The 14,404-nt window shown below is 42.3% G+C and overlaps 1 protein-coding gene across 2 annotated transcripts in view; it reads left to right on the top strand.

The window, feature by feature from the left end:
- The first annotated feature begins 539 nt into the window (after positions 1–539).
- Positions 540–14,404, top strand: part of LOC134568294 (deoxyribonuclease gamma-like) — a 34,694-nt gene continuing 20,829 nt past the window's right edge. The window contains exons 1-4 of one of the 2 annotated variants that reach the window (XM_063426755.1): positions 540–777; positions 4,647–4,735; positions 6,491–6,577; positions 7,333–7,445. In XM_063426755.1, coding sequence (XP_063282825.1) covers positions 655–777; positions 4,647–4,735; positions 6,491–6,577; positions 7,333–7,445 — 412 coding nt within the window. In that variant the 5' untranslated portion in view covers positions 540–654. Of the gene's footprint in view, positions 778–4,646; positions 4,736–6,487; positions 6,578–7,332; positions 7,446–14,404 lie in introns of both variants that reach the window. The other variant, XM_063426754.1, reaches the window with a different exon arrangement.

Below are 14,404 nucleotides of genomic sequence, written 5' to 3'. Positions count from 1 at the left end.
CGTGTCATATGTGCTTAAGGGGTTAAAAAGGTAGTTAGCTCACTTTTTCCCCTTACCACACCAGTCTCCACGCTGCACCTCTTTGACTGAGATTATCAAAATGATGATGATCTCAGCCAATCCAATGTTTTCCCACAGGATAAGCATTGGAAACACATCACTGTGCCAATCTGATGGTCTCTCTGAAACCAGCTTTTACTCTGCCATTTTACAGAAGTGGTTGTAGTGACAGGTAAAATTCCATAGAAAACATTGCCATGCCTACAGAACAGCAATGTTTTCAACTGCAGGGTTAAATGCGGGGGGGGGAGGGAGGGAGGAGGGGGGGAGGGGACTCCATGGCACCCAGACCACTTCATTGAAATGAAGTTGTCTGGGTGTCTATAGTGTTCCTTTAAATGAAAGGTAATCATAATACGAATGAGTAACACAGCATACTTTCCTGCTACAAAGGTGAATGATTAATCTTTTTAAGTAAAAGACTTGTTGGTTACATCCGTTAATGTTTACACAATAAATTTGCACTAAAATTTCCCGAGGCCCGAGGCAGACACAATGAGGTTATTTTTAAACATACAGCATCTTACAAAGGGTTAAGAGGAAGGCGCGACTGACACTGTGGTTTACACCACAAAGTTGAAATTCAAGCTAACAATGTCTTGTATATTTTGCTTTAGAAACAGAAGATTTAGGAGAATGAAGATAGCTTCGTTCAATGCCAGACGCTTTGGGATAAAGAAATGTCAAGACTCCAAAGTTTTCACGACTATCACACAGGTACAGTAATAAAAAGATAGCTAAGTTCTGTGGGTGGAAAACCTATAAATAATCAGAGACAGATTTGTTTAGAAAATAAGCTGTAGGAACTGTAAAAGGGATTCGAACTTAGTTTAGTATGTTGAGCTTGTTGCATTATTTTTACTGTAATCATTAGTTAAGTGGTATCATGGTTATTTGGGTTGAAAAAGGCTCAAGTGCATCAAGTTTAACTTTTAACACATCTGTGTATAATTGAAACCAGGGCCGCCATCAGAAATTTTGGGGCCCCTGACAAAACACAAGGTCTGCCCCCCCCCCCCCCCCTCTCCCACACCCTACCTAGTCCGCTGACAATGATGCAGGACTGAATGTGGTGTGTATAGTGGAAGTGAATTAGAATGTGTGTAATGGATGTAGTGTATGTGTGTATTAGATACTGTTTGTGCAGTGAATGCAGAGTGTGTGTTTGTGTAGCGGATGCAGTGTGTATAGTGAATGCAGAGTGTGTTTGAGTAGTGGATGTAGTGTGTGTACAGTGATGTAGTGTGTGTTTGTGTAGTGGATGTAGTGGATGTAGTGTTTGTATGTACTAGATTAAATGTGTTTAGTGGATGCAGTGTCTGTAGTGGATGTAGTGTGTGTATTAGACGCAGTGTCTGTGTATATTTAATGCAGAGTGTTTAAATTTTTGGTGGATGTAGTGTGTGTACTGTGAATACAGGATGTTTGTGTAGTGGATGCTGTGTGTACAGTTAATGCAGAGTGTATGTTAGTGTAGTGAATGCAGAGTGTGTGTCAGTATAGTGAATCCAGAGTGTGTGCATAGTTTAGTGAATGCAGAGTGTGTGTTAGTGTGTAATGAATGCAGAGTGTGTTAGTGTGTAGTGAATGCAGAGTGTGTGTTAGTGTGTAGTGAATGCAGAGTGTGTCAGTGTAATGAATGTAGTGTGTGTGTTAGTGCAGTGAATGCAGAGTGTGTGTTAATGTGTAGTGAATGCAGAGAGTGTGTTAGTGTGTAGCGGATGCAGAGTGTGTGTTAGTGTAGTGAATGCAGAATGTGTTAATGTGTAATGAATGCAGAGAGTGTGTTAGTGTGTAGCGGATGCAGAGTGTGTGTTAGTGTAATGTGTAGTGAATGCAGAGTGTGTCAGTGTAATGAAAGTAGTGTGTGTGTTAGTGCAGTGAATGCAGAGTGTGTGTAAATGTGTAGTGAATGCAGAGTGTGTGTTAATGTGTAATGAATGCAGAGAGTGTGTTAGTGTGTAGCGGATGCAGAGTGTGTGTTAGTGTAGTGAATGCAGTGAGTGTGTTAGTGTGTAGTGTATGCAGAGTGTATGTTGTATTAGTGTATGTAGTGTGTGTATTGTATTAGTGTATGCAGTGTGTGTTGTATTAGTGTATGCAGAGTGTGTGTTCTGTTAGTGTATGCAGGGTGTGTGTTGTGTTAGGGTATGCAGAGTGTGTGTTCTATTAGTGTATGCAGTGTGTGTTGTGTTAGTGTATGCAGTGTGTGTGTTGTGTTAGTGTACATTAAATTAAATGCTTCTCCACCCTCCCTGCTTACCTGTGTCCAGGGAGGGGGGAGATTCCATGATCCCTGGTGGTCCGGTGGCATGGGGGGCCCCCCGGCTCCCTGTTACCGCAGAGAGGGCCCAGGACACTGCCTCTACTCTCTTCTAATACCTCTTGCGAGACCCGCGGAGCGTTGCCATGGTAACCAGGTCTCGCGAGAGTTATTAGAAGAGAGAAGAGAGGAGAAGATGCAGTGTGCTGGGCCCCCTATGCGGTAACAGGGAGCCGGGGGCCCGCGGCTGCACACATAGATAGCGATATTCGCTATCTATGTGTGCAGAGAGGGAAAGTGGGGCCTGGGACTGCCAGAGCAATCCGGGACCCACAGGACCGCCGGGCCCGTGACAACCATCATGGTTGTCACCCCCTGATGGCGGCCCTGATTGAAACGAAGGAAGGAAGAGTTCCCAGCAATCAAATGAGGAATAGGTGAAACAAAAATCATAATTAAGTGGACTATCATCTAAGCATTTCAGGACATCTCGTTACCTAGAAATCTGTCCTGTATTGTTGTAATGCTTGGACGGCATACATTGTTTTGATACAAAGATTTTACATACGTAGATACATCATTTTTAGACTTAGAGACTAATTTTGTAACGAATTGTAATTTGTCTGAAACTTTTGTTCACGGAAGTGCCACGAGTGATCTCTTTCTTTTTGTATATATATAATATATATATTATGTATATTTCTTGCAGTACACTGATTGGTTAAATTTTGTTCCCTTTTGGGAAATCTTATTTCTTTCTTAATCAGTTTTTTGTTACCACAATTCTTCTGAGCCAAACCAACATATGGTCAAAATGTATTTATTTTCATAAAAAATGTTTTGGCCCAGGGGGTTTGCTAGGGTCAAAAAAATCTAGGACCTGAGCCCAAAAATAATGTATTGACCTTAACCCCTTAAGGACACATGACATGTGTGACATGTCATGATTCCCTTTTATTCCAGAAGTTTGGTCCTTAAGGGGTTAATCAATGCATCACTCCTGGCCCCTCCCCAAAACGCTCCCAGTTCCACAGCTTAACACTCTTGGCACACTTAAAGTTAATTACACATAAACACACAGAGGCACACACAAACACACACACAGGGACAGTTACTGACACACACATATACAGAAAGGCAAATACCGGCACTGACACAGACACACAGGTATACATATACACAAAAATATGTATCTGTATGTTGCAAGTGGTACCTTGCCTGGCCAGTCATTGTTTCAGCTGGGCCATTGGCCACAAGACCCGTATAGGGAGAGCCCTCAGGCAGTGTGCCGCCGCCCGCCAGCCCTGGACTTAATAGTCTGCACCTCCCCCTGGTCTCCTCTCCTGCCAGGCTGCTGCTCCTCTCTCCTTGCCCGCTGCACACTGTCTCTTCAATTAAGCTCATTGACTGTATTCCCTGTGTGTCTCTATCATTTTGCTGCTGTTGCTCCCAGGTGGCTCCTAGAATTACCAAAAAGACTGATCAAGAAGAGCATGGCACATAGGGAAAAAAGATCCAGGGCTATAGGGCCTCCTATTCACGACTCGAGTCACCGATCGACACTCCGGGTTTGACCAACACTCATTTTCTCACCATGCACATGGTTTTTATGACTCACCTTCAGTAAACTTTGCCGAAACAGAATGTTTGCTTCACTTATTCATCATCCAAGTGCTGTGAGCTTTATTATTACATATCATGTAATGCATGTGGCTTAAAAATAATCAGAGCCAATTAATGTAACATTATGTGTTAGACCCTGAAACCAGTGCCACCAGTGTCACCTAGAAATATCCTTATCCTGATACACCATTGGTACCTACATTAGCAATTTCCCCTCCCATATTATTTGTGGAGTTACAGAGATACTGTAGTGCCAGGAATACAAAGCTGTATTCCTGGCACTATCGCTCCCCCTGCCTTCCCCCTACCTCGCGCCCCTCTCCCAGCAAGTAAATGGTTAAAAACCCTTTATTTACTTACCTTATCCCAGCGCCGAGGGACACTCTACGCTCTGCCCCCTCCTCTGTATAGCGACGAGCGTGATCTAATGCGCATGCTATGTAAACGACACTTGCAGAGCGTGAAGATGTCCAGCGTCAGATTCTGGACCAAAGGTCCGTTTCGTTCAGGAAGCCCTCTAGTGGTAGACAGCCCCTCTGTTGTGTTGAGGGCAGACTTAGTAAACATTGCACTAAGTCCAAAAGGGACACAGCTCCCAGACCACATCAATGAGCTGAAGTGGTCTGGGTGCCTACAGTGTCCTATTAATAGAGAAAAAAATTGTACAACGTTCGTAATTTCTCAATTATTATTATTTCAGATCGTCTCTCGTTATGACATCATTGTGCTTTTGGAAGTTTTTGATTCAAAGGAAAAAGCCGCAAAAAAGCTTGTTGAACAGTTAAATAGGTTAGTATGTACACAGTACACATTCTCTGAGAATGAATGTGAGAAGTCAGGATGCATTATATAGACTTATCCTAATTAAAGTGGGCACCCACAAATTTGGAGGGTTACCTAGTAAAGCACATACATTTGATTACAAACATTTAGCCTAAAAATGCTAAAAAAAAAGACTAAACTTAAGTGAAGGGGTGCAGAGGAGAACCAATGCACCTATGAATTTCATCAATAACATACACTTCTTCTATTTTCATTAAAGGGGAACATCCACTTCCCATTATATTTAGTATTGTATTGACTCATCTGCTGTATTTAACAAATACGTATTTGTGAAATCTGAGAAATTAGGTTAAATGTAGAAATCCACAACACTGTATTTACCTCTGTCTTGGCCTTTGCACTGATACACATATTACATGGCCTATCAGGAGTCCCAGGGAAACTTCAGATATCTGCTAATACAAAAAGTGGTGAAGGACAATCCTCAATTTGTGCATTGCAGCACATAGAGGAAGTAATCTCAGATCACTTCCTCCCAGCACTACTGGAGTATAGCACCCTGCAGCTGATGTTGCAGCTCTTGTCCTTGACCTGTACCTGGCCAGCCTGGTGCCCACTGGACCCCAGGGAAGCCACCCACACTGCTAGATATACACGGAACTGAAGAATAACCCTCCCCTCATACAAATAATACGAACAGCCCACACACAAACATACACACAATCCGCACCAAAACGTAAAACCACTGACAATCCACATACATGCGCACAACCCCACATGCAGTCTCTCACATGCAATACCCCAAACTGCCCCACACATACACACACTACCAAACACACAATGTGACATATCCATCCACAAACACAATTCCGCAAGCTGCCCCCATACACAGCCCACATTCACATGTATCATACACGATGCCACAAGCTACTCATGAACATATACAATATAATAGCTCATATACGCACAAATACAACGATACAAAGCAACTGCAGTATAAATAACACAGGTAGAATATGTCAACATGCACACCGCAATTTAAAAAAATAGGACCTGCACGCTAAGGGACATATTATTATTATTATTATTATTATTATTATTTTATTATTTATATAGCGCCAACAAATTCCGTAGCGCTGTACAATGGGTGGACTAACAGACACATAATTGAGATCAGACCACTGGACGTACAGGAACAGAGGGGGTTGAGGGCCCTGCTCAATGAGCTTACATGCTAGAGGGAGTGGGGTATAGTGACACAGACATCACAATCCTATTTTGGCACAGTGCTGCTAAAAGGTTGCCTACCCCTTCTAGGAAATTTTCTAACTATAACTACTGTGGTCCTTTGAAACCCAATCCATGTGTTTTTGACTTTTAGAGGTTCATGCGAATTATAGTTTGCTGAAATTGTTTGCTGAGTCGAATATTTTAATATCCTTCCATTACAGAGAGCAGAAGTAAGTTTATAATATTACAGCGGTGTCGTGGATGTGTCAGTTGATGACCTGTACAAATTGACCTAATATCCAGGGGACAAACTGGTAGTTTGGGCAATATAATTAATTAATGAGCCTTGTGCCACACTGACACTATCCTTCCAGAATTAATTTTATGTCAGATTTCTCTGTTCCTCCTGGAGTATTCAAGGTATGTCCTATGCATTAGGACAATGTTCAAAATGATAAAAAGCTAGCACTTTACTGAGTTCATTGTGTGTTGTGCCAATTAATGACAATTATCGATTTCTTTGTTCAGTAGCTGCACTGAAAGTGCGTGTTATAATTACGTTCTGAGCAAACCTTTGGGAAGGAATGAGTATAAGGAACAATATCTCTTTGTCTACAGGTAAGAAAAAAAATCACCTTATTGATTTTCAACACAATAGATGGGCTTATACAAGTGTTGTTTTATTTTCTATTACTTTTTCAGTTCTTACATTTGAGTTTGTTAATTAACTTTGTGAATGTTGTAGGAGACAGGGTCATATTGTTGTCCACTTTGCAAGGTGGTTCAAACATTTTTAATGTAAATGGTGAGCAGATTTCAAGAAAAGACCCATTTTCTTAGAAGCACAACTAGTGGGTAACAAAGCTATCATATTCTCTTTACAGATACCAAGGCTGTGTTAATCTAACATTGTTTGAAATTTGATATGTATCTCAGATATTAAATGTCCAAATGGAATTTTCACTCAGTCATTTAAAAAAAAAAAAAAATGTGCCCTTGCTGGTTTCCCAATACTGTCCTTATATAGTCTTCTAAAGTCTTCCAGCATTAATGTCCAGTATGAATCAGTGCTTGCTGATGGTGCCTTGTGTTGGGTAGCCAATGTGGTGGTTTGCAGTCTATTATGAAATACGGAGGCCTTTGCCTCTGTACAACCTTTTCCATATATCTGACCTTATCCAATCCGGAAAGTTAGCCAAATTATAACATGTTTACATTGGGTGTAAAAACTTGTATGGGGTAAGGGGCAAGAGTAAACTGAAGGACAAGTAGAAAAAGTTGAGATGGCACATAGCTGGGGTAAGGATGAGCTGTTTTGGCACTACACTTTTACCGTGGAGTATTTTGCGCTAAAGTCATGTTCCTTCTTCCAGGGAGGATTTGGTTAAAGTTAAGGAGGTCTATCAGTATGCAGACATGCAGCATGGAGACGAGGATGCTTTTGCACGTGAACCTTTTATCGTCAGATTTGGATCAAAGATGACTGGTATGAAATAATATCAAAAGAAGAAGAACACAGGCAGCACTCCAGGATAATGAAGGTACGTTTTATTCGTGGGTTCACCACCTCACCAAAAAATAAATGTGACGTTTCAGCTCAGCAGAGCCTTAATTGTGAATCATGCTGAATAGTTTTTGGTGAGGTGGTGAACCCACAAATAAAACTTACCTTCATTATCCTGTAGTGCTGCCTGTGTTCTTTTTCTTTTGATACTGCATTGGTGGATTCAGTGGTGTCCATCCTTTACACGGGGCGCCTCCTTGGTGGAAGGCTGGAGCATTCATGCGGAACTTGAGTGCAGGGTATACTGTTTGTGCCTGGTATGAAATAATGTCTCCATTTAGAACTGGGGTACTCCCTAGGCAACGAAGGTAGCTTCCTAGGGACACATTAGCATCAGGTTTACTAGTCCATGCTTATTTTTTTATAAAGTGGAAGAATGAAAAATGCATCCTCTATAACATTTGTCTGATGTTAATTACCTGACCTGAAAAGGTGAAAGGTGGTGCTTGAGTACTACATTATATGTGTATCTTTCAGTCAGATTTTGAAGTAGACTTTGGAGAATGATTATCTTGTCTTTGAAAAACATGTGACAGGCTTTTTCACTAGTTATGAGCAAAGCATTGGTAGCGAGATGGTTAGTGATGAACCAGTGCTGTATTAAATTAATACAATTAACATCCTTGTTCCTGTCCTGCAGTGAACCCAATCAGAAGCAGCAGGATTAGATTGACAAAGTGAAGGAGTGCAATTAAGCAGCAATTAATATTAATTTATTATTATTCCGATTAGTGGTACAAATAATTAGGTCAATAACATGGTAGGACCACACTTTAATACAATTGCACCTCACCTCCTCATTGTACCGCCTACACTGTGTTCCTGGTCAGATACCACAGGACACATTCAGAGTCCATGCCTCGAAGGATCAGCACAAAGGGGACCTACACGTTATTAGGCAGGTGGTTTTAATGTTGTGACTGATTACTGTATTTGCCACAAATAAAATAGAAACATAGAATGTGACGACCGATAAGAACCATTCGGCCCATCTAGTCTGCCCAATTTTCTAAATACTTTCATAAGTCTCTGGCCTTATCTTATAGTTAGGATAGCCTTATGCCTATCCCACGCATGCTTAAACTCCTTTTTCCCTAGGAAATAAATATCCTATTTATAATTCAATCTAAATTAAATATTGCATTGCTTTGCCCTGATGTGCCCTCCATATTTCTGGATTTGTGCTAATTATGTTAGCTGTGACACCTGCCGCCCTTTCCTTCCTACTTGCCCTTAATTAGGTGTAATTCTAAGCCGAACCACAAATTTGATTCTATACCCCCAACCCAAATTAATCTTAATACTGATATATTTACTGTTGTTTTATTGCCTTCCATTAATCTAACCATTAATCGATGTCACTTATTAAAAATAATATCAGGAAGTATTACTTTACCGAGAGGGTAGTGGATGCATGGAATAGCCTTCCAGCTGAAGTGGTAGAGGTTAACACAGTGATGAAGTTTAAGCACGCGTGGGATAGGCATAAGGCTATCCTAGATATAAGATAAGGCCAGGGACTAATGAAAGTATTTAGAAAATTGGGCAGACTAGAAGAGCCGAATGGTTCTTATCTGCCGTCACATTCTATGTTTCTATGTATAACTTTGCTTTTTATCAGTCTCACTGCAGGGCTGTAGGCAGGTCCATGATGGTCACTAGACCTAGAGAGACAAGAGGATGCAAAATCTAATCTAACACTGGCAGATTTTGAAATCCACGAGCTATGTCTAATTGAGAAATAGGTTAACTACTCATAAAAAGCCAACACTATGGGGGGCGTGGCTAAGGCACGGACGAAGCTGGACGTGTGAGAGACTAGCTCCGTCGGACCGGGTACCTTAACAGCTTGTATCCACAGCATTAGACCGGAAAAAACAGCTGCCTCCACGGCTAAACACCGGCAGACCGCGATGTCGTCCAAACCAGCCAGAAAGCAGAGGCAGAAAGCCGCGAATCTGCAGATCTCGGCCCTCTCATCATCGAGCAAGCTGCTCCAAGATGGCGCCGACGTGGCGCACTCACCAGCATCTGAATCAGAGGCAAGTGATGTCACTTCGGTATCTCGCCTCCAACACATTCCCCAAGCTGAAGGGGACATTAGGGTCCTGTTGTCAGACCTCAAACACACTATGAGAGCTGACTTCCAAAAATTAGCTGCTGATATTAAAAGAGATGTGCAGGCTATTGGGGACCGCACGGCCCATTTGGAAAACAAGATGGAGGAGGTCATAGAAGCACATAATTCCCTGGCTGACGCCTACTCCACATTTCAGTCTCAAATCCAACAGTTGGAGACAAAAGTGGTGGATTTAGAAGATAGAGCCCGCAGAAACAACATCCGCCTGCGCGGCATTTCTGAGGAGGTTAAACAACCGGATTTAAGAGGTTATGTCACCCAACTCTTTCAGGCACTGCTACCAGAGGCTTCTGAGCAGGAGTTACAGCTAGATAGAGTACACAGGCTGATGAAACCCAGGGGCCTGCCAGCGGCAGTGCCCAGAGACCTCATTGTAAGGGTGCATTTCTATACGACAAAAGAGAGGCTGATGATGGCGGCGCGAGACGCGCGGAACCTAGGAGAACGCTTCAAGGACATACAGCTATACACCGACTTGTCACCAGCGACGATGGCTAAACGAAGAGCTTTTGGCCCTATCACCAAGGCACTCAGAGAGGCGTCCATACAGTATAAATGGGGCTTCCCGACACGCCTCATCGCACGGAGAAACGGAGTGGAGAGGGTGTTTCTCAACCCAGAAGACGGGAGGAACGGGCTAACACAGTGGAACATTCCTTTGCCGCAACCAGAGTCGTCGGAAAAGAACACCCAAGCCCATCCATCCCGAGTAGCTGGAGACTGGCACAGGATTGACGCAGCTAAGTGAACGGCACACTTATATTGTCACGGCACAGACACTTATATTGTCATTAGTTCTTTCCATCTCTTTTAAATGAGAGGGAAGGTGTTTTGGAGGCCGGACCCCGTAAATGTAAAATGGGATGTAGGTAGAAATCACATAATGGGATGAGACGTTAAACTAAACACACTAAAAAGAAAAGGAAAAAAAGGAATAAAAAAAAAAAAAAAAGAATAATAATAACCAAAAAAAAAAAAAAAAAAAAAAAAAAAAAAAAAAAAAAAAAAAAAAACTATAATAAAAAAATAAATAAATAAATAAATAAATAAAGGTAAAAATAATAATAAAAAAAAAAAAAATAAAAAATAAAAAAAAAATACACGGGAAAATAACCAGGCATGTTTGATATATTCCCATAAGTTAACACGGTTAAAAAAGTATAAATGGACATGGAAGGTAAGCCGAAATATGTAGGGAGCAAGTCAGCGATACATAAGTCATGTCCTTTCATTATCTCGACTTGGAGACTTACCATCTCTGACTCGGTCTAAGGTTAAATCCATGGATAGGGAAGGTCCCCTATGACATGTTGTATCCAACAGATGGTACCACCCGATACTTCACCCCCCAGTGGCCCAAGCCAGGTCACTCAGACGTATACAGTATACGTCACCAATTCTGATTGCCTACCGTGTGCTTGTCACGTGGTTTTCAGGCAACTGTATATATGTTTGTTCTGTTATTTTGTTCTTCAGTTCTTAAATCTTACTGTTTTTTTCTTTGTCTTGATTGAGGGAATCATAGTACGGACACATAAAGAGGCTTGCACTCAGAGCCCTGGGGAGATGGTAACTGACAGGGGGACTAAGTTAAAGGAGTATGAATTGCCATTCAGCAATACTGGACAGCATTTTAGGTTGTATGTAATATAATGGTGCTGACGTTTCTGTCATTGAACACTAAAGGACTCAACTCCCCAAATAAAAGGAGACTGGCACTATTGGAAGCGAAAAGGGCTAAAGCCCAAATTGTATTCTTCCAAGAAACCCATTTCCAGTGGGGTAAAAGACCCAAATTTAATTCCCCTCTATATCCCCTAGACTTTCACTCCTGCTTCTCTAAAAAGAAGCGGGGGGTGTCGATCCTTATCGGGAAAGATGTGGCGTTTGAACTAGTAAAAAAACGCACAGACAAACAGGGAAGATATTTAATTATACAATGTTTGCTGAATAACGCCCCATACACCTTAATTAACGTTTATGGCCCTCATACAGCACAAACCACATTTCTCCTTAATATTTTCAATGCACTGGACGAAGGCAGACTAGGGGATGTAGTAATAGGAGGGGACACGAATTTCATCTTAGATACTCAACTGGATACATCCTCTTCACACACAGTGAAGGCATCTACTGAGATAGGCAGGAAAACAACCTCGGGGCACCTCAATCAACTTCTATTAGAGCAGAATTTTATAGACCCATGGAGGGTGACACATCCGCAAGAAAAGGATTTCACATTTCACTCAGTGGCTCATAACTCGTACTCCCGAATAGACCGCTTTTTGATACCTACCTCCTTGATTGGCAACGTTGTCAATACGAGTATAGGCCTGATATCGTGGTCGGACCATGCGCCGATCATTCTCCACCTGAACGAACAATTCCCTGCTAAAGGGAGAGGAACTTGGCGGCTTAACGAAAGCCTGCTCAGTGACCCCCAAGTATTAGAAGACCTCCATAGAGAACTGGAAGTCTATTTTCTGACCAACTCTCAACCAAACACATCCACAGAAAGTTTGTGGTTAGCCCATAAGGCATATATCAGGGGAGTACTAATTAAGCATGCGAGTAGGGCCAAAGCCGTGCGTATAGCCAAGTATATAAACCTCACTAGCCGCCTCACAAAACTGAATACACTCAATAAACAAACACCCTCAAAGACGCATCTTAGAGAGATTACAGACATACGAACGCAACTACAAGAACTGGAAGTGGCTAAAACAAATTTCTTTCTACGAAGACTTAAAGCAAAATTCTATGAGCAGGGAAACAGAGCAGGGAAAGTACTTGCATCTAGACTTAAAAAGCGTAGCCTAGCAACCAAAATAGCTTACGTTCACAATCCCCTGGGTCAGAAAGTTGTAAACCCAGATAAAATAGTACAGGAATTTGCTCAGTTCTACCACACACTCTATAATCTTAAAGATGATAACCTGACATCCCAACCAACACAAGAACAGATAAATACATTTCTAGAAACAATCCATTTACCTTCGCTGCCCACTGATAAGATCCCTGACCTGATTAAACCAATCTCAGTTGAGGAAGTTACACAAATGATCACAGACTTACCCAACGCGAAATCACCAGGGCCCGATGGACTCTCCTCCATATACTATAAAACCTTCCAAACTGCTCTTACCCCACATTTAGTGTCTCTGTTTAACCAAGGCTTCACACAAGGTAAATTACCTGGCGAAATGCTACGAGCTCATATAGTTACACTACCTAAACCGGGTAAAAAACCCACAGCATGCGCTAACTTCCGCCCAATATCCCTATTGAATATTGACACCAAACTATATGCAAAAATCCTGGCAACTAGACTCAAACACTTACTCCCCACTCTAATCCACTATAACCAATCTGGCTTTGTCAAAGGCAGACAGGGCTCAGACAATTCTAGGCTTCTTCTTAACGTCTTGGAGGGTCTCAACACTAACAAACTGGGAGGACTGCTGCTTGCGTTGGATGCGGAAAAAGCCTTCGATAGGCTCAATTGGCTATACATGAAATCGGCACTAGACAAATTTGGCTTTCCTTCCGCATTCATAAAAGCGATTATGGCCTTATACACCTCCCCAGAAGCTAGTGTCACTAACGCAGGATTCATTTCCCCACCCTTCCCAATTTCGAATGGAACGAGACAGGGTTGTCCTTTGTCTCCCCTGCTTTTCATAATATGTCTAGAACCTTTAGCTCAGATCATTAGGCAGAACCCGAACATCCACGGAGTCAATATCGACGAACATCAATACAAACTCTCATTGTTCGCAGATGATATTCTGCTGACACTGACAAGGCCAGAGGTGTCACTCCCAAACCTTATGCCCATCCTACAATCTTTCGGCTCTATCTCCTATTACAAACTTAATACGGCTAAGACACAAGCCTTGCCTATTAACCTCCCTTTGGAGAATGCTGAGGTGTTACGAAAGACCTACGATTTCGATTGGAGGACAGAGTCGGTAACCTATTTGGGAGTACGAGTTGCCAAATCGATACATACTATATACAAACTAAACCATATTCCTCTCTTGGAAACCATCCGCAAAGAACTGAACTCCTGGAAAGACGTGATGCTCTCATGGGCAGGGAGAGTTAATGCAGTGAAAATGATGGCCCTACCTAAACTACTGTACTTATTTCGTATGTTGCCTGTAACTATTCCACAAAGTTTTTGTAAAAAAGCCCAGTCCATCATTAATAGCTTTATATGGGGGAACAAACGTGCGAGAGTAGCGAGGCACACCTTGTATAGACCGTTTCAGATGGGAGGGATGGGGGTGCCGCAGGTGGCCATGTATCACTTGGCAGCCATACTATCCCAGGCAGTAAATCTCCATGCAGACAAGGGACAACTACTTTGGGTCGACATGGAACGCAAACAATGGCCTAAGGAGACACTCCTAGAGCACATGTGGTCCCCACCAGCTAAAAGGGGGAAGGCGCGCACGCTCCTTTCCACAACAAAACTGACGGTACACATATGGGATAAGTTTAGAGCAATTCAGACTAAGACTCCTAGATTTCACAGATTGGCGCCATTAAACGCCATGTCCACAGTGCTACCATGGCTCTCACTATCCACATGGGCAGAAGCGGGCATCACTAGTGTCTCCCAATTGTTTACTGGTACGGAAATCACTCCCTTTGCTGAGCTCCAACAGAAGTACAGCCTAGCTCCTAGATATGTGTTCCCTTACCTCCAAATTAAAAGTGCACTATTGGAGCATGT

The sequence above is a fragment of the Pelobates fuscus genome, chromosome 7, assembly GCF_036172605.1.
Source record: "Pelobates fuscus isolate aPelFus1 chromosome 7, aPelFus1.pri, whole genome shotgun sequence".
In the NCBI taxonomy this organism is placed as follows: domain Eukaryota; kingdom Metazoa; phylum Chordata; class Amphibia; order Anura; family Pelobatidae; genus Pelobates; species Pelobates fuscus.
This window is presented reverse-complemented; position numbering and strand designations above follow the sequence as displayed.